The sequence below is a fragment of the Mastomys coucha genome, unplaced genomic scaffold, assembly GCF_008632895.1.
Source record: "Mastomys coucha isolate ucsf_1 unplaced genomic scaffold, UCSF_Mcou_1 pScaffold23, whole genome shotgun sequence".
Classification (NCBI taxonomy): domain Eukaryota; kingdom Metazoa; phylum Chordata; class Mammalia; order Rodentia; family Muridae; genus Mastomys; species Mastomys coucha.
In genome coordinates this window covers 8,333,623-8,356,934 of record NW_022196906.1, presented here as the reverse complement: position 1 = coordinate 8,356,934, position 23,312 = coordinate 8,333,623, and the positions used below count along the sequence as shown (strand labels likewise).

General features: G+C 46.9%; 1 protein-coding gene across 1 annotated transcript in view; it reads left to right on the top strand.

Annotated features, from left to right (window-relative positions):
* Positions 1 to 244: 244 nt before the first annotated feature.
* The window catches only part of Endod1 (endonuclease domain containing 1), a 28,480-nt gene continuing 5,412 nt past the window's right edge, over positions 245 to 23,312 (top strand). Inside the window, exon 1 of the mRNA XM_031343949.1 lies at positions 245 to 698. Coding sequence (XP_031199809.1) covers positions 399 to 698 — 300 coding nt within the window. The 5' untranslated portion in view covers positions 245 to 398. The remainder of the gene's footprint in view (positions 699 to 23,312) is intronic.

Sequence of the window (23,312 nt, the reverse complement as noted above, 5' to 3'; positions counted from 1 at the left end):
GTTTAGCTATGAATTACGGATCCGCCTGCCTCTACCAAAAACCCGGCTTTAACCGGGTTTCTTAACTGGGGTCTGATGCGGAAGGGCAGGCGCCGTCTCCTCAGCGGACGTCTCCCGCTCCTGTGCATCCCGGAGGAACCTGGTGCACGCAAGCCCTGGGGACGGTCCCTTGGGCTAAGCCAGTTCGGCGCGGAGGGGGAGCTCTGGCACACAGCAGCGCCGCGGCAGGTGTCTGGTCTCCCGGGGCGGGTGCAGCCGCAGAAAGCCGCGGCCCAGCTCTGCAGCCATCTTCGGGGTGGAGGCGGGGAAGAGGCGCGGCCTTGGCCAGGAGCCGCCCCGCCTGAGCCCTCACCGCGGACTTCCCTGCTCCAGCGGCGCCCGGCCGCGCAGAGGCCGCCATGGGCTGTGCGCGCTGGCTGGCGCTGGGCGGCCTCCTGGCCCTGGCGGGGCTGCTGCAGGCCCGGCTGCTGCTCCCGCAGCAAGAGGGCTTCGGCGAGTGCGACCGCTTCTTCTACGCGGGGACCCCGCCCGCGGGACTGGCGACCGAGGCGCACGTGAGGATCTGTCAACGCTTCGCGGGCTCCGAGCGCTTCGCCACTCTGTACAGCCCCGGCCACCGCATCCCGGTGTTCTCCGCGTTTCGCGCTGCGCGCCCGGCGTCCCGCAGTGCGGAGCAGCGCGGGCTTCTGGAGCCGCAGGTAAGCAGGGCTCGGGCGAACCGGGGTCTGAGGTTCCGATCTACCCCAGCGTCTCCCCATCCCCCAATTGCAGCCTGCCTTGCCCCGGTGGGAGTCTCCACTTAAGCCGCAGGGGCGGGAGGTTCCCCGGGGAGATGGCCCTCCCTCTGTAGTGTCTGGTTGGTTTCCTGGGTAGTAGAGAACAAGGACTGGGAGACAGCCCTTGGTGGCCAAGACCAGGCAGATCCCCGGGAAGCACAAGATTCCCAGGCCCGCCCACATCCCCTCAGCAACTTTGGGGCGGTGGGCAAGTTCACCCCATTTTACAGGAAGCAGCTCCAGGCAAGGAGGGTGAAGGAGCTTGCAGAAGACCACCCAGCTGGTGAGAAGAGTGAGCTGGTCTTGAGGCTAGAAAAATCACTATCCTTTTAACTAGGGGAAAGCTTCTGACAGCGCAAAGACTTTGAGAAGCTCAATGGGGTAGTACCCACGCAGAAAGGACAAACCAGTTTTTCCTGACTCTTCGTATCTGTAGATTATCAGACCATTGCAATCAAGTGACCTTTCACAGTGTTGGGTCTTTCTGGTGGCAGGGATCAAACACCAAGAACGGCTTCTATGGGCCATGCAGAACCTGCTGACTGACTCTCCTCTGCCAGGTCTCCTCAATACGACACCTTGTCCTGCCCATCTTTGACCTCTCCACAGTCTTCCAGCCCTGTGTGCCCCACAGCTCTTGGTTCCTGCCGGCCACCAATACAAAGCTGCTGGCTTTCAGGTGTCTCCACCTGAAAGTGTGGGTTGTACCTCGATCATATTTCCAGCTACCATTGGCTAGGCAGGTTTCAGGCCGTCTGCATCAAGATTACCTTCTTACACCCTTCTGTGTCCAGCGGCCTGCTGTAGGGCCCTTTGAGCTCAGGCCAGTGGAAAGAGTTATTAGCTTGTGCACAGAGGGAAGACACATGCCGATCTAAACTTACTTTTCCCCAGTGTACTCCTAGAAGTTCTTTCTGTATCCTGGGTCTGGGAAGAAAGCTGCAACCCAGTCCATTCTCACTAAGTTCTCTAGCGTCTAGAGGAGACAAACATAACGGGGTGAAGTCGTGAGAAGTCTGAATATACCCGTGACCACCTGCCACCTCCCTGTGTGCGTTCAAATCCTGCTTCCTTGAGACTGTTGATCCTGTTGACTGATGAGGGATCCAAGTTCTCCAGAGACCCATAAGTACTAGCTGCTGTTGGGATGCTCACGAGACACATAATTTAAGCAAGGTAAACAGAGTCCTGTTAGCTTTAGTCTGTTGGTGAGGTGCTGGGGAGAGCTTAGGGTCTGGCTGGCATTTGTGCTAAGTGTGGAAGGATTAGCAGGGTTCAGGAGGGAGGAAGAAGGAATTTCAGACTGGGATTGTATGAGATGGGCGTGGCAGATTCTCGGATCACTGCTTGGGAGTGAGTAGGGCAGGTAAGCCAATACTCAAGAGGAATCATGGGAGGGAAGAGCAGGTGAAGGAGTCATCCGAGGAGACTTATGCAGAGCCTCTCACCTGTTATTAAGGGAGTCATAAGGAACAGTGTTTGTTAGGGAGGCTGTGGAGACCCTGGGTGGAGGAAGGGACCGAGTGTGAGAGGTTGTGGTGGAGAGCTGAAGGGAGTGCTTCCTAAGGGTAGCTGGAGCTGTGAGATGTCCTGACTTCTGAACAAACAGTACTGGAGGCCTGGGCTGTGGCTCAGAGGGTAGAGGGTTTGCCCGGCATACACTGAGCCATATATTTTTTTTACCCCCAATACTACATAAAATGGGGTCACCCATATAGTTCCAGCACTAAGAACATAATGTCAAGGTCATCCTCAGGCAGCATAGTGAGTTCTAGGTCAGCCTCGGCTACATGAGACTGTCTTAGAACAAGCAAGTTGAACACCCCATGCCCTTTGAGAGTTGCCAAGGCTGAGAACCGAGGCTGCTTTTCCCTGCAAGATGGTGGGCTCTACAATACCCTGCCTTGAAGTCAGCAAGGGATCCAAAGAACACTGAAGGGGAGGGAGGGGAGGGGTGGAGGGAGGAGACAGAAATGCAGGTGGTCTCTGGAGCTGTCCCTGCTTCTATTTCAACACCAGTCTCTGAGCCAAGGCCTAAATTGTAAGTCCTGCTCAGGGCTCTGTGTGCTTCTAGATGCTTCCAAGAAGTTTCTATTGCCAGTCCATTTGTGCCCACATCACTTCATGAGGTCAGCATGGTCAAGAGGTCCAGGAGGCAGACAGACAATGAGTCAGGCAGGATGGCACCCAGCCCAGCTGGGCAGCTCTCAGGCAGCCTGCAGTTTTCCCTGAAGAAAGCTTCTAAATGGAAGGTGCAGAGATATGCTTAAAACCTTTGAGGTGTTGAATAGCAACACCTTGGGGACAAAGTTCAAGCAGCAGGCCCAGCACTTTGATATACAAGAGCCTTTGGGTGTTGGGGATCCTAGTTCCCAGCCAGGCTCTATCCGGCTTGTCACCACACCCCACGCATGGGAATGTTGCAAGGCCGGCCTTACCTGTGGTCTGCAGGAATGCCATTCTTACACAGTTCCCATGAACCCTGACATTTCACCTTCTCCCATTCCATCCTTCCATCTTTGCTGGAATAGCCCTCCCCAAAGTACTCTCCAACAGAATAGATCCTCCCCCTAAGCTAGGACCACACTCCCAGGCTCTTCTCTGCTAATCTCCATCTCCTAACCTCCACAGGGTCTTGCCATGTAGTCCAGGCTATCCTCAGGTTCACCATCCTTTGCTTCCACCTCTCTAGTATGGGGAGCCACCATGGCTGATTACTTCTTCTCCTCCTCTTCCCTCTCCTTCTGAGAAAGGGTTTTTCTGCATAGTCCTGGCTATCCTGGAACTCTGTGTAGACCAGGCTAGCCTCAAACTAAGGGATCCTCCTGTCTCAGTCACTTTAATGCTAGGATGTCACCATGCCCAGCTTTGATTTCTTCATTTTTATATTTACTGCAATGCTTTGTAATTGCTTGCTCCTTTTGTCTGTCTGTCTGTCTGTCTCCCCTGCTTGAGCCCTAGAATTCCGGCTGAGGAGGTTGGACACTAGGTTACTCATTCTTGCATACTTAGAGCTTACTTAGCACATAGAAAGAATTTAATCGGTGATGGATCAAATAACTCTGAGCTTGGTGGGTCACTCGGGCGCTGTGGTCAGTGGCTCTGCTTGGATGGTTTTGGTGGTGTGCTTCCCTGGCTCAGGAACTTGTTCTTATTGCTGGCAAGGAACCCTGCTATTAACACATGTATATGGGTAGAGCCCAGAACCCTTTCTCTGTGGCTTCCCATCCAGCACCAGCTCTGGCCCTTGAATCTGGACAAAGATTTGGTTCCCATATGTGCTCACAGGTTCCAGGATCCCCAGCCCTACAGTCTAGTGACAGAAAACTCTGAGGGACAATGGAGAGGGAATCAGAGAAAACCCTGAGGTCTGCTGGAGAGCAGCAGATGGGAAAAACCTTCTCGTGTTTGTGGACGTCCAAGACTCCAGAATCTGAGAGCAGTGTTAGATTTTAGGAACAAGGTCAACACCTTGATGACAGATGGAATTTTCATATCTGACACTAGTATTTTCAAAAGTATGCTTGTGCCCAATCCAATATGAAAGACCCTGTCTTAGAAACACAAACACTGAAGGGGACTGGTCTCACCACCGGTCATAGTACCATACATTATTGCTCTTAAAAAGATACATAAAGACAGATTTGCCACTGCCTCTTCATTATTGACATGAAGGAATAGGCTCATGTCTAATTGGAGTCTGAGGCCATACAGTGTGTATCTGAACACAGGACCCATTCCTTGTAGTCTACCTGGAGATTCTCCTGCCTCTTTCACATGAGAATCTTAATGTCTACTCTTCCTTTTTTGCACTGTCACAGACAAGTGAGGCCCGGCATGCAGATGTGGAAATGCTCTTCACCCTCCGCTGGCTCTACAGTGATGGGATGTTTCTGGAGGGCCTTCGAAGGGCCTTGCATGTCACATCTTCACAAATGCGCACAAAGTAGTCTCACTTAGATTCTCAAGTCCTAGTCCTTTAGTTTCTGACAGTTGCTTCCTGCCTACATACCTGGAAACAGTTGGCCACAACATTTAATGTAGTGTAGTTTCAGCCCCCTTTTCATTGCATCAGAGATCAGATTGTAGAAGCTGACTCACATTTATGTCTCTGTGTAGAGGGTGCAGCAGACATGGGCCTTACTTCTTGATAAAAGGCTTGGTTCAGATTCCTGGCCTGTCGTGTGTAAGCTGTGTGACCCTGTGTCTGACACCCCTGTTTTTTCCTGTTTGCTTATTAGAAGCAATAGTGGCACCTCCTGTGGTGTAGAGATCCCCAATGGCAATACAAAAGCCCAAGAAGTAAGCAATCAGTATAGCACCAGGACTATAGAAACTTTAGTAAGTATTAATATATGTACTTTGCCAAGGCCTAAAGGGTTCTGGGTAATCACAAATGTGCACACACTGGATTAGGTGGGTGCTTTTTGCACTCCCACATAGACCTGTGAATAATCTCAAATATTCTACATCCTACATCATGTTAGTGCTTAGTGCGTGCATGGGGAGAGCCTGAAGGAGTGAGAAATTGGATATATGTATGCATGGATGTATGTGTACATGTATGTATGTGTGCATGGATGGATGTGTGCATGATGGATGTGTGCATGGATGGATGGGTGCATGAATGGATGGGTGCATGGATGGATGTGAGCATGGATGGATGTGTCCATGGATGGATGGGTGCATGGATGGATGGGTGCATGATAGATGTGTGCATGGATGGTTGGGTGCCTGGGTAGATGTGTGCATGGGGGGATGTGTGCATGGGGGGAATGTGTGCATGGATGGATGTGTGCATGATGATTGTGTGCATAGATGGATGGGTACATGGATGGGTGTGTGCATGGGGAGATGTGTGCATGGATGGATGTGTCTATGGATCAATGTGTGCATGATGGATGTAATGAGTGCATGCATGGGTGATAGAAACTGGCAACACAGACAGGCATCAGGGATATCTCCACCCTTTCTGGTGCTGAGCAACCAAGAAGTGTCATGTCACAAACAAACAATGAGCAAGAGCATTTGAGAGCCTGGGTGAGGCTGGACATGCAGGACTTGGGGAGAGCTCCCGGAAAGTGGCTCACCTGCCACTTGCTCAGAGAACAGAGCCCTTTCCTGCATTGGATCACTCATGGGAATTAATCTACAGGCCATTCTTAGGATCAGACTAAGGGCTTGCTTGCCCTCTGTAACCTAGTGGTAACTCTCCATGCTTGATCCCTTACTTCTTGAAAAGATCTTTACCATCAAACTTTTTTTTTTTTAAATCATGTAATAACTCTTATCCCCAATGGCCCATGTTTTATAGTTTAAGAAACTCATGTTCAACATGGCTAATTATGTTCTCCAGGGTCACTCAGCTGGCGACTCGTAGAGCGTAGGCCACCCTGCTCTGGTGCTGAGCGACCAAACCTTTTAGCTCCATTTCTTCTCTATTGTGCCACTTTCTACATAAATTGCCAGTTGGGCTGACAAGATGGCTCAGCAGCTCAGAGCATTTGTTACCAAGCTTGAGGGCCTAAGTTCAATCCTTGGAACCCACAGAGTGGAAGGAACTAATCCCACCGACTGGTCCTCTGACCTTTACCCATGCCACCTCCTCCCTCCCCCAAATATTTGTTTTCTAAAAAAGAAAGAATGGGTGTGGAGTTGAGTGGGTGAGGAAAGATAAGGAGAAAGTGTAATTAGCACATATATACTATAGTATTAAATTTTTTTTTCACTTAAAATATTTTCAAATTTTCCTCAGATTTCAAGCTGTCCGATTAGATCTGCTGTTTTATTGAATTGAACCAGTTTGGTTTTGTTTGTTTGGGTTTTTGTTTATTTGTTTGTTTGTTAGCTTCAGGCTTTACCACAAACAGGTGCCTCTCAAAATCACTGCTTCAGATTGCTGATGGCTTAGTTTTGGGCTCACAGTGATTGGATAGAGCTTTCCATGAGACACAAACATTTTAATATCTGGGCTTCTTACTCCTCCCTTTTAAACTGCAAGTCCTAAGAGTAAAACTGAGGCAGCTCTTGTCTCTGGAGGGTTTTCTTCTCAGTAAGAAGCACCATAGTCAAGGGAAACTGGAATTTTCCCATGCGAGATGCATTTCCTATGCACTATGCTGGCTCCTTCCTTTTCATTCCACAAAACTTGGCATGGGTCACAGCACTGATTCTCTTGGTGCTGTGTCTGTCTGTTCACGGAAAGGGAAGAGAAATGTGGGCGTGTGGTGCTTGCCTGTACTCCTAGCTGTCAGGAGGTCTAGGCAGGAGCATCAACCTTGTACAAGGTCATCCTAAGCTACATAGTAAGCTTGTGACCATCCTGGGCTACCTAAGATCCTGCCTGAAGAAAAAACAAAAATGGCCAGAAGAAAACTGACCCTTACACTGAACCATGTGTGGACCGGTCACTCAGCACTTCTGCTCAGCTTGTATTGGCTCTGCACCACGATGGAAGTGTAGCTTACCAAAGGAGTCATTCCGGAGGCATTATCTAAACATACAAATTGAATATTATGTTTGAGTTAACTTATACATTAATTTCAGATTGTTCTGAGCTGAGATTGCCCTACTGTTAGCAGAGTCACACAGCACTTTCACCAAGCATCAGCTATGCATCATTGCTGAGATTAGATCAGTGACCCAAACAGACAGCATTACCTGCTGTCTGGGGCCATTATCTGATAAAGGATACAGAAGTAAGTAAAATGAATAAGTTAAAAATTATTAACATACCAGTAGTTTAAAGTGTTGAGGAGAAAAATAAATTAACATAAGATATCAGGAAAAGGTGAAATGTGAATGGGTTTTCTTGCAAAGATGTCATTAAGAACATAACTTTGGGAAGGGAGAGAGGAAGCCATTTGAGCAGATATCTAGGGCAAGAATATTCCAGACAAAAGGCTTTGTAAGTACAAAGGCTGTCTGGTATGTGTGATCCTTGCATGAGGAGGAATGGAGAGGCCAGCTTGGCTGTCTGAAGCTTAGCAGGAGATGAGTTCTGGAGGTGGGGAGAGATGCTGCGTCACTCGGGGTCCTGTGGGCTGTTTCGAGGAACAGGTTTTCCACCATGTGAAATGGCTTGGCTCTGAGCAGAGGTTGACACTGTGATTCAGGTCATATTTACTAGAATGGTTTTGGTGTTGCCATAACAGTCTTAAAGGATCAAGAGTAGAAATGGAGACTAGTTAGGAGTGTCTGCCTTTCAACAAGAGACAGTGATGGCTTGCTAGGTCAGAGTTTGGAGGGCTGTGACACACAACAGCATGGTTCCCAATGTGTTTTGAAGAAAGGACTAGGGATCTTTGGGTAGGAGGATGGGTGGAGTTGTGGATGATGCAGTGGGATTCCTGTGACTGAGAGGACAGTCCTGGAAGAGCCAGTTTGAGAGCTATTGAGAGCTGGTTTTGCCTGAAAGGGCAAGGACCTACAGTGGCTACTAGAGGTGGGGGACATGGGATGGGCTGCCATTTGATGAGTACAGTTTAGTGACACTGGATGGATTCTTCCTTGAAGAAGAAAGCTCTCTCTCTCTCTCTCTCTCTCTCTCTCTCTCTCTCTCTCTCTCTCTTTCTGTGTGTGTGTGTGTGTGTGTGTGTGTGTGTGTCTATGGGGGGGCTTGATTTTGGACATCCCAAATGTAAGACACCTTCAAGATTTCAGTGAAGATTGCTATACTGTCTCTTCAATCCTGCAGGATATATAGCTTTTCTTCCTTGAAGTCTGTACAGTGTGAGCCTACAGGATGCTGTTCATCACACAGAAAGAGTAGTTAATAGTCTTTCTTTGTTTCATGGCTTACAATTTCCATTACAGGGAAGTACAGGTGTCACCCAGCTTGCTTCCTCTACTCTCATGCGCACTGAGATCCACTGCCTAGGGAATGGTACCTAATTAAGGTAATCCCCCATAGACAATTCTCAGAGGTCCATGTTTCAAGAAATTCTAACTTTGTCAACTTTATAATTAATACTAACTGTAGCTAGTCTTTTTGACTTTGTCAGTTCTTCCTTCTTCCACCGGTCTCCACCCTTTAACCCCTAACAGTGGATAAGAGAGAAAAAGGAAAGAGAAGAGATCCTTAAATAAAGCCAGGGGTCAGAAAAGCGGTGATATTATTATTAGACGACTTCCTGCTGATTAGGGGCATTGAGTTCCTTGTGGCAAGTTTAATCTTTGCTGGCAGGATATCTAATTTCTCCTTTTGTTTCTCCTTTGTACACGGCTACTTAATCGTGACCAAAAACAACCAACAACCCACCACCTCTTGGGGCTCTTGCATTTATATACCCTCTGAAAAGTCCCCAGAATTCCAAACATCACACAATCTCAAAACTCTGCAGCTGGCAAAATCGTACCCTGCTAGAGCACAAGGGAAAGCATAGTGAGCAACTGTGGACAGTCTTCAGCAGCCCCACGCCCCACACCTGGGATCAAATGAAAACATACTTATAATGTTTGTGTGCTTTTCAAATGAAACAAACTCCAAAGTTGTCACTATAACTAGTCGTCTAAAGAGGATAGATCTCATGTCATTCACTGCAGCAAAAACACATAGACACAAAGAAACCTTGAAAGGCGTTACACATGCTGGCCACCTTTGCATATTGACACCAAGGTGTTCACGTGGACTAAATCTCAAAATTGTACATATTACTTATGTTTGTTTCTTGATATATCAGTCATACCTCAATCTCTCTCCCCCCCCCTCTCTTTCTGTGTGTGTGTGTGTCTATGGGGGGGGCTTGGTTTTGGACATTCCAAATGTGAGACACCTTCAAGATTTCAGTGAAGATTGCTATACTGTCTCCAATCCTGCAGGATGTCTAGCTTTTCAGGGAATTGAGCCTAGCACATTCTGAAACTTACTAAGTCAGTAATGGAGTGAGCCTACCTCAAGGACCAGATGAGGTGATACAAGTGGACTACCTTACAATGTGGAAGAAAGAAAGGAGATTGATCCACATACTACATACAAGACAGGCTAAATACTAATGGGCAGTTCAGCTTGAGAGGTGAAGGGAATAGGTTGTGGCCAAAGGTATCATCAGGCTGCTTGACTTGAGGTGGGGAAGCCTGGAGCTTGGTGGCTTTTCCTCAGTCAAGGGCATGACTTTCAATGGTGTTTCCATTCTGGCTTTGTGTGTAGTGGGCTCATGGCTCATGACTTCATCTAGGAACTGATACTCTGTTTGCTGCAGGGCCCTAGTCCTGTGGTTTGGTCTGATAGGTTAATGCTTAAGCAGGCAAGAAAGCACAAGGAGGAGTAAGCATTCATGGTTAACAGGCCAAGTTAACCATGCCTACGATGTCAGAAAAAAGTTTCAAGTTATCAACATGTGTCCATGACTCAGAGGCTAAAACAGCAGAGGGGGCGGACACAATATGAAGACAGAGATGCCAAGCTTTTACTATGGTTTCAGTTGTTCATCAGATACCTTTAGGGGCTAAAAGAAGACAGCTTCTCTAGCAGGCATTAGGCCCATGTGAAGGAATCAGATTCCTTATTTCACTGCGTCCCCGTGAGCACTGGACAGGAGCAGCTTACTGTCACTGTGTCACTGTGAGCACTGGACAGGAGCAGCTTACTGTCACTGTGTCACTGTGAGCACTGGACAGGAGCAGCTTACTGTCACTGTGTCACTGTGAGCACACAGTGGACAGGAGCAGCTTCCTGTCACTGTGTCACTGTGAGGACTGGACAGGAACAGCTGTCACTGTGTCACTGTGAGCACATAGGGGACAGGAGCAGCTTACTGCCACTGTGTCACTGTGAGCACTGGACAGGAACATCTTACTGTCACTGTGTCACTGTGAGCACTGGACAGGAACATCTTACTGTCACTGTGTCACTGTGAGCACATAGGGGACAGGAGCAGCTTACTGTCACTGTGTCACTGTGAGCACTGGACAGGAACATCTTACTGTCACTGTGTCACTGTGAGCACTGGACAGGAGCAGGTTACTGCCACTGTGTCACTGTGAGCACTGGACAGGAGCAACTTACGGCAGGAGCTTTGCTTTGCCCCATGTGTCCAGCGTCATGGGAAAGACAGAGTGGATGGTTCTATTATTTGTGTTTGGAGCATCAGGCTAAGGACATGCAATCACGTAGTCAGACACCAAGAGGCCCAGAGTTGCTAGGTGCAGAGATGGAGCCTTCAGAGCCTAGCCCCTAGTGAGCTACTTCTACCATAAAGGACCACGTTTTTTCCAAGGAGCCTTTACTTCCAGCAAACCAAACCAAGGTTAGTGACTCGTTCTTTTGCTCTCAGCTGAGACCAAGCAAGGAAAGAGGAGTTATCTGAGCTTTTATTTGTTTTGTTTTTAAATTATTTCCCCTTGTCTTTCTTATTTGGGGGTGCCTGAGTTTTAACTTAGTTGACTCTGAAGGGGCTTCTTTTGGTCAGTAAATACTCTGCTTTGTGGCCTAATCTAGAGTTTTAGGATGAAGATGTTGAATGCCTGTTTTTAACAGGTGTCAGGTTAAGGGTCAGAGGTCTATTTGTCTCTTGTGGTGGCCTCTTGTCACCACCACACCTTGTGGTGGCCTCCTCCTAGATCAGAGTTCCGTTTTCTTCAACTTAGGCCATTCCCACCTCTGCCAAAGTGCAGAAGTCTGTTTATGACTGGAGGAAGCATGCTGACAGCTTTCATCTACTCAAGAGCCTATCTTGATCCTTAGCCCACATTAGCTTGGCTAATATGCTGTCCTGTGAAAACCTGAGAGGGCAATGGGGGCTCCAGGAACCCTGCAGTTCATTATCTTAACATTCTTAATAGAGGAAAGGAATAGAGTCAAATCCAATTGTTGATTGAATGGACCAGTATGCACGACTGAACAGGACCCTTTAAGAAAATGGTGCCCATGTGTTTCATTTTTGTTGCCCTGAAAAGAAGCAATTTAGGGAAGAAAGAGGTTAATGTGAGCTCATAATTCCAGGTCACAGTCTATCATTATGTGGAAATGAAGGCAGAAACTTCAGACAGCTAGTCGTAGCACATCTATAGTCAAGGGCAGACAGACATGAATACATTCATGCTTGCTCACTTGCTTGTGCTCAGCTCTATTTCTCCACTTTTTATACAGTTCAGAACTCCCTGCCTAGGGAATTGTGCCACTTAAAATGGGCTTGGTTTTTCCACATTAACTAACTTAGGATGATCTTCCACAGATATCCACAGTTTAACCCAGTATAGACAATTCCCTATTGAGACTCTCTTCCCAGGTGATTCTAGGTTGTGTTGTCAGTTAAAGCTAACCTTTACAGCTACCATGTGTGTTCTTGTAAGACTGAACATCCACTGTTTGTGTCAAGATAAATGGAAGCATGGAGAAAGGAAGCCAAGTTTATGAACTCATGTCTTGTCCTCATTCTTGGATATTTCTGTTTTGTCTGCTATCATGGAAACAGCATCAGACATACCTATTAAAATGATGAGGGCAGTTTGAGATAGCCAGTGGCCTTTCTTTCTGCACCTGAGTTGCATTAACTTCATTCCTATGACCTTTGCCATCTCAATTCTGTGATCCATACACCCAGCTTTTGAAAGCTGCAACTCAGCTTCCTGAAGGTTGAAATCAGCCCATCCCTCCTGGCCCCTCTGGCCCCTCTCTGCCCTACCTTGAAGCTAGAGAAGTCCTCAGAACATTCTCCTTATTTCTTTAGGGTGCCCCATTTCTCTTTGATAAAGACACAGCTCCTTATCACAGCGCACAGAGTTGTCCTGCCTGATACTGCCCTCCTCCCACCTTATCTGGATTCACATGCCTTACCATTCTCTCAGCTCTGGAGGCCAGGGCTTCGTTCTGGTTATTATTTCTACGTCTTTCATATATGTCCCGTCACATGGCTTTGGGATACACTTCAATCTCTGTGTATTGCTTTTGGCTTTCTATAGTATTCCTAGCGAAGTCAATTGCCCATATGTCTTAGTTAGGGTTCCTATTGCTGTGTTAAAACATCATGAAGCAGCTTGTAAAAGAAGAGTTTAATTGGGCTTATGATTCTGGAGCGCTAGAGTTCATGATGACAGAGTGAAGGCACAATGAGAGAGGGCTGGAGCAGCAGCTGAGAGCTCACATATTGATTCACAAGAGGATACAGAGAGGGCACACGGGGAATGGCATGAGTATTTTGAAACTTCAGATCTCCAATTGTCACACTTCCCCCAACAAGACCATACTTCCTAATCCTTCCCAAACAGTTCCACCAACTGAGGACCAAGCATTCAGACATATGAGCCTATGGGGGTCATTCTCATCCAAACCACCACATCAAAATACTCTATTATGTCACCCCTATACTTGTCTTTGCCAGCATGTTACAACCACACAGCTATTTCTGTGATTGAGTACCACATGACTTGACTCCAGGACCTACTGAGATAGGCCAGGGCTATGGTAGCTCCTCATTAGACATCACTGCCTAACTCTGGGGGTAGCAGCCTTAGGTGGTATAGGTCAGATGACTCTGATGCAATTATTCAACTATTTTTAACAAAACAGCCACAAGCAATATAGAAACACCCTATTTATGAAAGAGTTGGATTGGCTCATGAGATATAAATTTCCAGCCTCTGATCTGGTGCAGCACCAGTACTCAGTATATTTGTGAATGACAAATGTCGGCAGTTGCTGAGCACTTAGCCCCAGTGGTTTGAGCTGTGTTAATTAGTGTTTGAAAGGGGTGCTGTCCTAACTCCTGTATGGCCCAGCTGCCAAAGGTGAATCTGAGAATTTTTTAGCCGAGCCTTTGGCTGATGATGGCCCCTGTCATTGTTTATACTATTTAGATCTTTCAGTGTATACAAAGGTAACATATGCTCATGGTCAAATTTTATTTTGAGATTTTTTTAAAGCATATAAAAAACAGATCTCATGTTTCAAAGATAACCAGTCTTCATAGATTGTGTAGGTGTAGATATGTGTGTACAACAGTCCAGAAATTTCCATTGCACTTAGAAATGCATGCACCATTTCATACTCCTCATCTTAGTAACCAAAGTTCTGTGATACCTCAACAAAGATGTCTCTCAAGTAATCATTGTGCCCTAGGAAAAGGCTGTATGGGCCCTGTCGGTGGGCAAACTTGTAGATAAGCAGAAACAATTTACTGCATGTCCTAACTTAGGCACAGAAGAGCTGAATGGCTTCAAATGCAGTCTACTCTATCCTGCCTTTCTTTCAGAAAAATAGATGACTTGTAGGTGACTAGAAGCAGCCCTGCCCTCCTTCCCTTTCCAATGTCTCTGCAAAGAGAATTATGGTCTTTTCGTCGTACAGAACAGGAGGTAGTCAGGAGTCACCATTGCTCAAAGCCTTGCAGTCTGTAAGGCAGATGTCCATATTTCCTTCTCATTCCACTTCCATCCCCTCTCCTTTTCCTCTATCTCAGTGTTAGCATGGAAGCTAGAACTTCATACGTGCTAGGCAAGGACTCGTTGGCTTCGGCGCTCCATTACAGTGATAATCTAATATGGAGATGCCTTCCATAAAACTGTTGTGAGTTTTCAGTTGGAACTGACCTTGGTCCCTCAGGCAGAGTCCTGTGCCCAGGCAGTTTGTTGACCAGGCTCTTTGCTGCTGTCCTCTGAAATGCCCTTCTCACCTCCCAACTGCAAGGACCAAGACAACTTGCCTCTGCACTTGTTTTCCCAGTTTTATCCTGCTACCTAGAAGTTTGCATTGTCTGCAAGGCCCCTGTCCTTTACCCATACCAGGCTTACTGGATTCTCTAATAACAGGATCCCTGATACTTAGCTTCACTGATGCAAGAGTTATAGACTCGTCTACTTTTAATCGCATGCATGGGTACATGGGGGTGGGGTGGGTCTGACATGAGAACACACTAGAAGATTCACAGATACAGGAAAGGAGACAAACTACTCAAGTCTCAAAGGAACCAGGCTGAGAAATTTCAGGAAACCAGATGACCGTGATCCTTAAAGTTTTGTTTTCTCCCCCAAATTAAACAGTATGTTTGTGTTTGTGTTTATACCTGGTGGGGGTGGGTGCAGGTGTGCATGTGTGCCACAGTGTACAGGACACAGCATTGGGAGAAGTTCTCTTCTTCATGGGTTCCATGGATTGAACCCAGGAATCTGCATTCTAACAGGGATTGGTGTGTTTATAGATGAACTGAATTTGGAGAACTAGCGATTTAAGATGTTAGGAATGGGGGCTCCTAGCTTTAGCTGACACTCTGAATTCAGTACTGCATGTGACTGTCAAAAGTGGTTGCTCTGAAAAAGCAAGCAATGTCCGGTGCAAAAGAGACTCGGTGTCATAGGGAAGAAGCCCAAGACAACTGGATTTATAACCTGAGAGGATTCTGCAAGCTGGGAAGGCCTGAGAAGAACCATGCTTTCTTAAGTTCCCAGGAGATTGAATGGGGACCTCAGCGAGAGCAGGGGCAGCCAGAGAGCAGTCCCCAGAGAGCTGGCTTGCCCTGGTGCTGGCCTCCCCCTGGGGCTTCCTTTCCAACACTGACTGCCAGGTTGGAATTGGTGTGTTCTATTTTAATTTCTTTTTCAAGAAAAAAGTCTGAAGTGGAATTTCTTTTTCCCCAGCGATTCTGAGTCAGTTGATGAGAAGCTGGTCTGAGCATCCCTGCAGGTCATACAGCACTTAACTCATGGGTGTGCCCAGCCAGGCTGGCTGCTAGAAGCCAGAGCAGGAAGGTGTGTGTGGCCAGGGAGCCCGGAGGAAGGTGATTCACCAGGAAGAAGGCCAGCAGTCCCTTTTCAGTACCAGACACTCAGCACAGGAAATGGAAACCTCTTGATTTCTGGGTCTAAAAAAAGCAGATTGATTGATGCTCTAGCTCAGGGTTCTTGCCCTTCCTGGTAAGGAGGGACTTTTTCCACCTAGTGGTAATGGGCAGGGAGTGTGTATGTGTCCATGTGAGAGCTCGAGCTTACTTGCTCCTCATCCTCACTCAGCAGAACACACACCATTCAGCCCGCTCTATTATTCAAAGACTTGTTAAAATAAAATAAAATAAAACAAAGCCGTAGGAAGGCTCTGTCCCCAGTTAAACTGGTGTTCACTGGGTCAGCTCCCCTGTGAGTGCTTATCTGGTTGTGGCTTAAAATTCTCCAGGGGAAGGAAACTCCACCCTTGCCAAGGCAGCCCATCCAAGTTTAAAAACCACTTTGATGATTCTTCATCAGCACTACCTTTTCCTAGTGGAAGTTTGTGAGGCAGCAACAGAGAAAGGACAGTCCGTTCTCTCCCCAGTCTCTTTTGTAAGTTGTGATGAGTCCTGCATGCATCCTTGGGTAGGCTGTTGTGCCAGGTGTGGAGCAGAGACTGTTGGACACTTGCCTTGACCCTTCAGCTCAGCAGGTCAGACAGATGGGTAAATGCTGGGACTGATGGAAATGTTAGATCCACAGCTCTCATCCTTTTCCTTTTCTTTCTTTCTTTTTTCTTTCTTTTTCTTGGTTTTTCAGGACAAGGTTTTTCTATGTAGCTCCGGTTGTCCTTGAACTTTCTCTGTAGACCATGCTGGCTTTGAACTCAGAGATCTGTCTGCCTCTGCTTTCTTATGCTAGAAATAAAAGGCATGTGCCTTAGACAGAGTAAGAGATAGCTTATTCTGGAGCCATTTTGAGTGACTGTGGCCCTGAAAGACGCATTTAGGTTACTCAAAATTTCATGTTCCAATATGGAAGCAGTCTCACAAGGTTTTTATAGTTTTACAGAACAAAAAGCATCATGAATCAAGGCAAGTTTAAAATGCACTTCTGGGTGTGCCAGAGAGGCAGGTTCATGGAAGTGAAGGCGGCTTTTCTACAGATGCAAGATGGTCTCTGGTGACGCATTTAGCTCTTTGATTGGTGGAATTAAGTTAATAACTTCTAAGAGGTTTTTATTCGTTATTATGAGTTGGGAAAGAATGGCTGTTCTAGAGGCTAAGACTAACCCTACCCTAGATAAAGGAGCCAGAGTGCTGAGTTCAGATGAGGGACTTCCTGATTCACTGCTTGAGAAGCTCTGAACATAGGCCTAGAAGAATAGTCTTGTAGACCAGTGAGTCATGGCTGTCGTTTTACCCCAGTGCAGGATTCCTTCAGTAGGTCACACCATACAGCCCTAACAAGTGTTGTTGAATGTACAGATATTGCCCCTCTCATAAGCTTTTTAAAGTGTCAACTCTTCACTTTTCTAACATGAATATAATCACAAATTTGGCATACTATTTAATTCTGGAGGAAACACAAAAGATATGCCATAGGTTTAAAAGTCATGGGTTTAAATATCTGTTAAGCAAACACAAGCTTGTTGAGAAACTCTTTTCTCTTGGTGCTGAAGTGGAAAAGGAATGTACTTAAGGTTATTGTGAGGATGCGGACTGGTAAAGTGGAGACGGCTGCTGCTGCTGCATTAGCTACAGGCACTCCATCACATTACATCAGCAGTCCAGGGGGATGAGGTCAGCGGGGAGGCAGATTAGGCTCTGTATATTCTCTCCCTACAGAGATGTCCCTGGGGAACCAGTAAATCTAGGGCTGCCAGGGGGTGGAGCCCTATAACCCGGACACTATACCTTATCTGAAGGTGCTTCTTCTGTCGTAGGTGTTGTGTTGTCCTCAGGGATCTATGTTGTCATGAATTTACGGCAGTTGCAGTAAGCAGATCATTAAACTGTGTCTCTAGGGTGTAGAAAATTATACCTGCTTTTCAGGTGATAGCAGGTCAGAGAGTATATTAAGAACGTCTGAATCGCCCACACTCTTAACTATTTTTCATTTTGAGTAATAGAATCCTGTGTTTCAAAAGCTGTCCCATGTGATTTGGGGACAGTCTGGGAGTCCCCATAGCCCTGTGTTGGTGATGGTGACATTTTTGGCCTCGGTTGTCACTTGACTCGGCCTACAGTCAGCTGTGAGAAGCCTCACTTGAGGCACCGCCTACACAGGTTGGCTCAGGAATGTCTGTGGGGGGTTGTCTTGATTACTAGCTGATATAGGAGACCGAGGGCCCACGGTGGGCAGCCCCGTTCCTGGGCGGGCTGAGAGCCCACGGTGGGCAGCCCTGTTCCTGGGCTATACATGGAAGCCAGCTGAGCAAAGCAGAGCTCAAATTAGCAAACAGCCATCCTTCCTTGCTTCTGTCTCAGGCTCCTGCCTTACATTTCTGCCCTGACCTTCACCCATGACAGTTGGTGACTTGGCAGTGTGAGGAAAATAAGCCTTCTCCTCCCCTAAGTTGCTTTAGGCCCTGGTGTTTGTGACAGCAACAGAAAGCAAATTAGAACCGGTGTGTGTGTGTGTGGGGGGGCTCCTGTCAGACTCTTGGCACCTTCACTGAAGGTGCTGTTACATACTCATTCCAGCCCCCTCAGAAGCCAGTCTGAGAAAAGAGATTTAAACAAATTAAGTTCTTTTCATCTTTTTTTTTTTAAAGATTTATTTATTTATTATATGTAAGTACACTGTAGCTGTCTTCAGACACACCAGAAGAGGGCATCAGATCTCATTACGGGTGGTTGTGAGCCACCATGTGGTTGCTGGGATTTGAACTCATGACCTTCTGAAGAGCAGTCGGTGCTCTTCCCCACTGAGCCATCTCACCAGCCCTCTTTTCATCTTTTAATGACAGGGTCTCTCTATGTAACTCTTGCTATCCTAGAACTCATTATGTAGACCAGACTAGCCTTGAACTCAAAGATCGATGAGCATCTGTTGCGGGAATTATAAAAAATGAATCTACCCCGCAATCTCTCTTTCCCGCCGTGCCACGTTTTTAAGCCGATACCGTTCATCCTCAATACTAAAGCTCCAGCGGGTTTTTGTTATTTCCTCCAAGCAAGCTACATCTCGCTGGCATGCAACTCTTTACACACTCCCACAATCATTCATCTAAATTGCGCTTAAGACCCTGTAAGTAAAGCATGCCTCTTAACGCCTTAATATCCAATCAGATTTATATAATAATAAAATCACAATTTACAAGATTCCAATTCAATAATTTTAGAACCACATATTCTAACCCAATTAATCTATTTTGTAAGAACCTGCTTAGTTGTATAACCTCGTGGGGTCTGGTTCATCCTCATTGTCTGTCTCCATGATGACATCTCCTGCTCCTGACCCTTCTCCTCCTCTCCTGACCTTTTTCTTCCTCCAACTCTAGCTCCTCCACCTCTCTATTCCTGTCCAATCACAGGCTTGTCACTGCCCTAATGTGATTGGACAGAGAAAATGCTACAGCAAGCATCTGCCTCCTTGTGCTAGGACTAAATGTGTGCACCCTGACACCCGGCTCAGAGACATTTGGGGATGATGAATGTCCAGCAAAATGGAAAGGGTCAAAGGTCTGCTGCAGAGATACTGTTTAGACCTGAGCACTGTCAGGAGCTAGGGCATGGGAGGAGTTCTCTCTCTGACTGCCACAGCATATGTGCAATTTAAAAAAATTTAAATTCATATTTGAGCAAAAAGGAAATGAAATTCTTAGGTATGGAAACTATGTAAGAAGTGGTGAAAGGGATCTATAGGGAGCCAGTGGGACCATTGGGACTGGGCATTGACATGCCCAGGGACAGGAGATAAAGGCTTCTTGCATGCTTGTGGCATGGAAGCTCAATGGGGCTCTCTGGGAACCGCTGGGAGCTGAGCTGAGAAAGGGCTGCAGTCCTGGTAAGTCCAGCAAGATGCCCTGGTTTGCAGGCACACTGTGAGGAATTGCCTGGCAGTGTGGAACAGGCCCCTGACCTCAGCAGCAGCAACTCTGCCCTCCCTTCTCCATGAGAAATCCTGGACTGAGGAAATCGTTCTGAAGCTAGTCCAGAGTCACTGAAGTCTGTAGCGTCCTGACTAGGGTAACTAGTGTTGATTCACCACACAACCCACTGGGCCCTTAGAAAGACCTATTTATCAGCGGGTGCTGCGAAGCGCTTAGATACCACCTGAAAGCCAATTAGCAGAAGCCAACCAAAAGGGGGCTGTAGAGATGGCACAGTGTAGAGGGCTAAGCCTGTAAGATGAGGACCTGGAATCCCAACACACACCTACAAATAATAAGTAAATAAACAAACCATGACACCCAAAGGAAGCAGACCATCTTTCGGGGAACATTAAAATAAGTGTGTTCAAACTTCCAATAGATAAAAGGCACTAGAGGGTAGGGCTGAGACAAATTCTAGGGAAAATGTCTCACTGTGATGGAAAATCTAAGCTAGATATAGCTGAAAGAGAGTCACTGAAGTAGAAGCTAGTTCTGTGTCAGATAGAGTAAGATGTAAAATGTGGAAAAGAGACCAAGGCAGAAAGGAAGGGATCGGACAGCCGTGAAGACCTCCAAGCATTTGAAAGAAGTACTCTCTGCCATTTTGTGAGGGTTTTTGCCAGCAGTTTAATACGGGATTCAATTTCTCTAGTTCTTTTCTGTTTTAATTTTGGCTTGTGGCATCCACATTAATTTGAATTTAGTAGTGTACTGATCTAAGGTCATAGTCAGATAAATCAGGCCTACAATGGTGAGCACTTCTGGGGTCCCTGCAGGAGGGAAAAGCAATTTTCAGCTGTCTTCAGTCGTCTACAGCTGATAGGACCAAGATGAGCACCGGCCTCACAGGCAGCCCTTCTGTAGCTATAGTTGTGTGTAGCCTATTGTAAGGGGGACTAGGATGAAAAGTGAGTAAATTGGATTTGTATAACTGTTATGGACTTTCTATGCCCACCCCAGCTCTGAATAAAGACTGGGTGACTTATTAACTATAGCTTCAGGCTTAGCCTCCTTTGTTCCCAGCCAGCTGTTATAACTTAGACTAGCGTATAAGTATCAATCTATATTCTGCCTCATGGCTTTTTAATTACCTCTCACTTTCACTCCCAGCCAGCTTCTTCCTCCACATCTGGCTGGTGAAATCTTCCACAGGAGACTCTTTCTCAAGAGTTCCTATCTCTGCTGGAAGGCCAGCCTTTTCTCTCCTCTGCTGTAGGCTATCTGCTTTTTATTGAACCAATTAGAAAGGGAGAGAGCCCGTGCTTGATGCAGGCACATGAATAGCAATACCAAAGTCCATTCCGCACTCAACTCTCTGCACGCACAGAAATCAGCATTTGAAAAATACAAAGACACTCTGTATACAGTGCACAAAGGTCACCTGGACAGATCTGTCACTTCAGTGTTTAAGTCTTAGCTGCTTCTCTCATCACTGTATGCAAACAGATAGCTGAGGGTAAGATTTAGTTGTAATTTGAAGGTACAGTTAGTTCATCATGTTGGGGAAAGTGAGGCACAGCTGTGGTGTGCCAATTTGTTCACAAATCTGGGCCAGTCAGAATGCAGAGATGGGACAGGACATGAGGAGGGCTATAAAGTCTCATGGCCTGCCCCTAGCGATACATTTCCTCCATTAGCTCTTCTTCCTAATGGGTCCATAACCTTCCCAAACAGCAGCTGTTTGGACTGAGTGTGCAATCACATGACCTGGTGGGGACGGATCACATTCAAACCACATCAGATGATTGTTGAAGCTGCTGCTAAATGTTAATGAGGTGGCCAGGGAGGCCCTAAATGATCCCTGTGCAAGTTTGGGTCATGAAGGACAGGTATCAGGAACTGGAAGAAGTTATCACATGAGGTGTGTGCCATACCTTGGTGGGACAGGTCAAGTGTGGCTCACACAGTCCCATACCCCTGTCTTTTGGGGGCCATCTCTAATCCCAGCAGTTCCAGGGTATGCCTCAATTCCTAGACCTCTGTGGAGTCTGTTATTTCAACTTGTCTTGAGTTTCCATTCTTTTTTCGTTCCATCAAATCTGTCATTACTGGAGGAAATGTGAAGCTCTGTCCACTGAAAACAGGTCTCGGGAAGGTGAGATCCTGTGACCAAGGTACCTTGATAATTTAGGACCCTTTCCTGTTTAACTCTACTGTGTGGTGCGGGTTGGAGGAGGCTGTTGGCACGGATTTTGTGATTTTAGTTCAGAAAGTTTGCTTTGCATGGCTGCTCCATGTTCCGTGCCACCTCTGCTGGTGCCCAGAACCAAAGGAAGCAGCCAGATGAAGTGCCAACACAGCAGCCTTCCACAGACCAGCCATCCTGGCCCTTCCCGCCTGGTCTGTTCCCCACATACCCAGGAAGTATGGATAGCAAACCTTCAGATCAGAATCACCAAGTCAGTCTCCTGACAGTCCAGAACCACTCAGTAGAAAAAGCAGGAAAGGGACTCCGTCTAACAAGGGTACCCTAGATAAGCTGTATACTCCAAGGGATCGGAACTCATTTTTGAGGATCTTTAATCCTTCATAAACAAAGCCTCCTGTTTCCTCCTGAAATGATGAGCTCCCTGGAAGGATAAAACACACAGAACCCCAAGAAAAACTAAAATATCAGACTCTTTTATTCAAAAGTAAAAGATCCTGGAATTGTAGGGTCCAGTGAGCCCCATGTGGTCTGAACACAAGCAGAGGCCCCCCCACTCAGTGTCCTCCGTGGAGCCCTTTTGGTGGCAGCGAGACTAGCTTGCAGTTTGCTGTGAGGCACTCCAGTCCTAGTTTCTCCCCAATACCAGGATGTTTATGTCCTCTGACTCTCATTGTTCTCCATTCTCCTCTCCCCTCTCTTAGCCTTTATCTCCTTCATCATCTAAGAACCCCACTTCTCTGGTCATGTCCTAGGCCTGCAGTCTATCCTTCGGTGGCCCTTGGCATTGAAGACACTTTAGTATGGTGTCTGTGCTCTGCCAACAGAGTGACCAGAAGTCATCTGCAGACTTCCCTCAGAAGAGCTAAGCAGCTTCAGTGCAGACTAACTACCCTAGTGAATGAATAGGAAGGCAACATCTTAAAGCATGCGGATTTAAGCAAACGCAGAGATCCTGACTCCGCTGTGTCTTCATTTCCCCATTCAGCAGCAAAGCTACTGTTTCCTAGGGTATATCTTTCAGCTGTAAGAAAGTGGAGACAAAAGACTTGCAAAATGAATGAGCTTCTTATCTTTTTCCTAGGAGGGGTAGGGTGGGTGCGGGGAGCATCCAGACACATGGCTTCTTAGATTAGGGAGGATGGAGTAACAAGGTGGGGTCAGCCTACTGAGAGAACTGTGGGAGGGAGGCTCCCGCAGACTTACCTGCTTCATGCCAGCCTGCTGGATCCTCACCCTCACTTGCTCTGAGTACTTAGGAAAGGCAGCAGCAGAGCCAGACAAACCCAGTCTGCCTTCTCTAGGCTGGTGACAAAACCCTATGGCCTTGGCTTTACTGGAGGTTTGAAGGGTGGCCCAGGGAGTTGAGTTAGCTCCAATATTAGGGAGTCAGCAAGAAGAGATTTGTTTAGATTTGTGAGTAGTGGTGGTACAGGGACCAAAACATAGAAGGAAATATCAGCAATCCAGTAATCAATCAACCAGTGTTTGCACATGCGTCCTTCTAAAAGTGTCTGGGATTTTTTAAAGAGGGGATAGTTTTGAGCTTTTAAGCAAAGTTATGATCATTTAAAATTTTATTTATGGCTGGGCGGTAGTGGTGCACGCCTTTAATCCCAGCACTTGGGAGGCAGAGGCAGGCGGATTTCTGAGT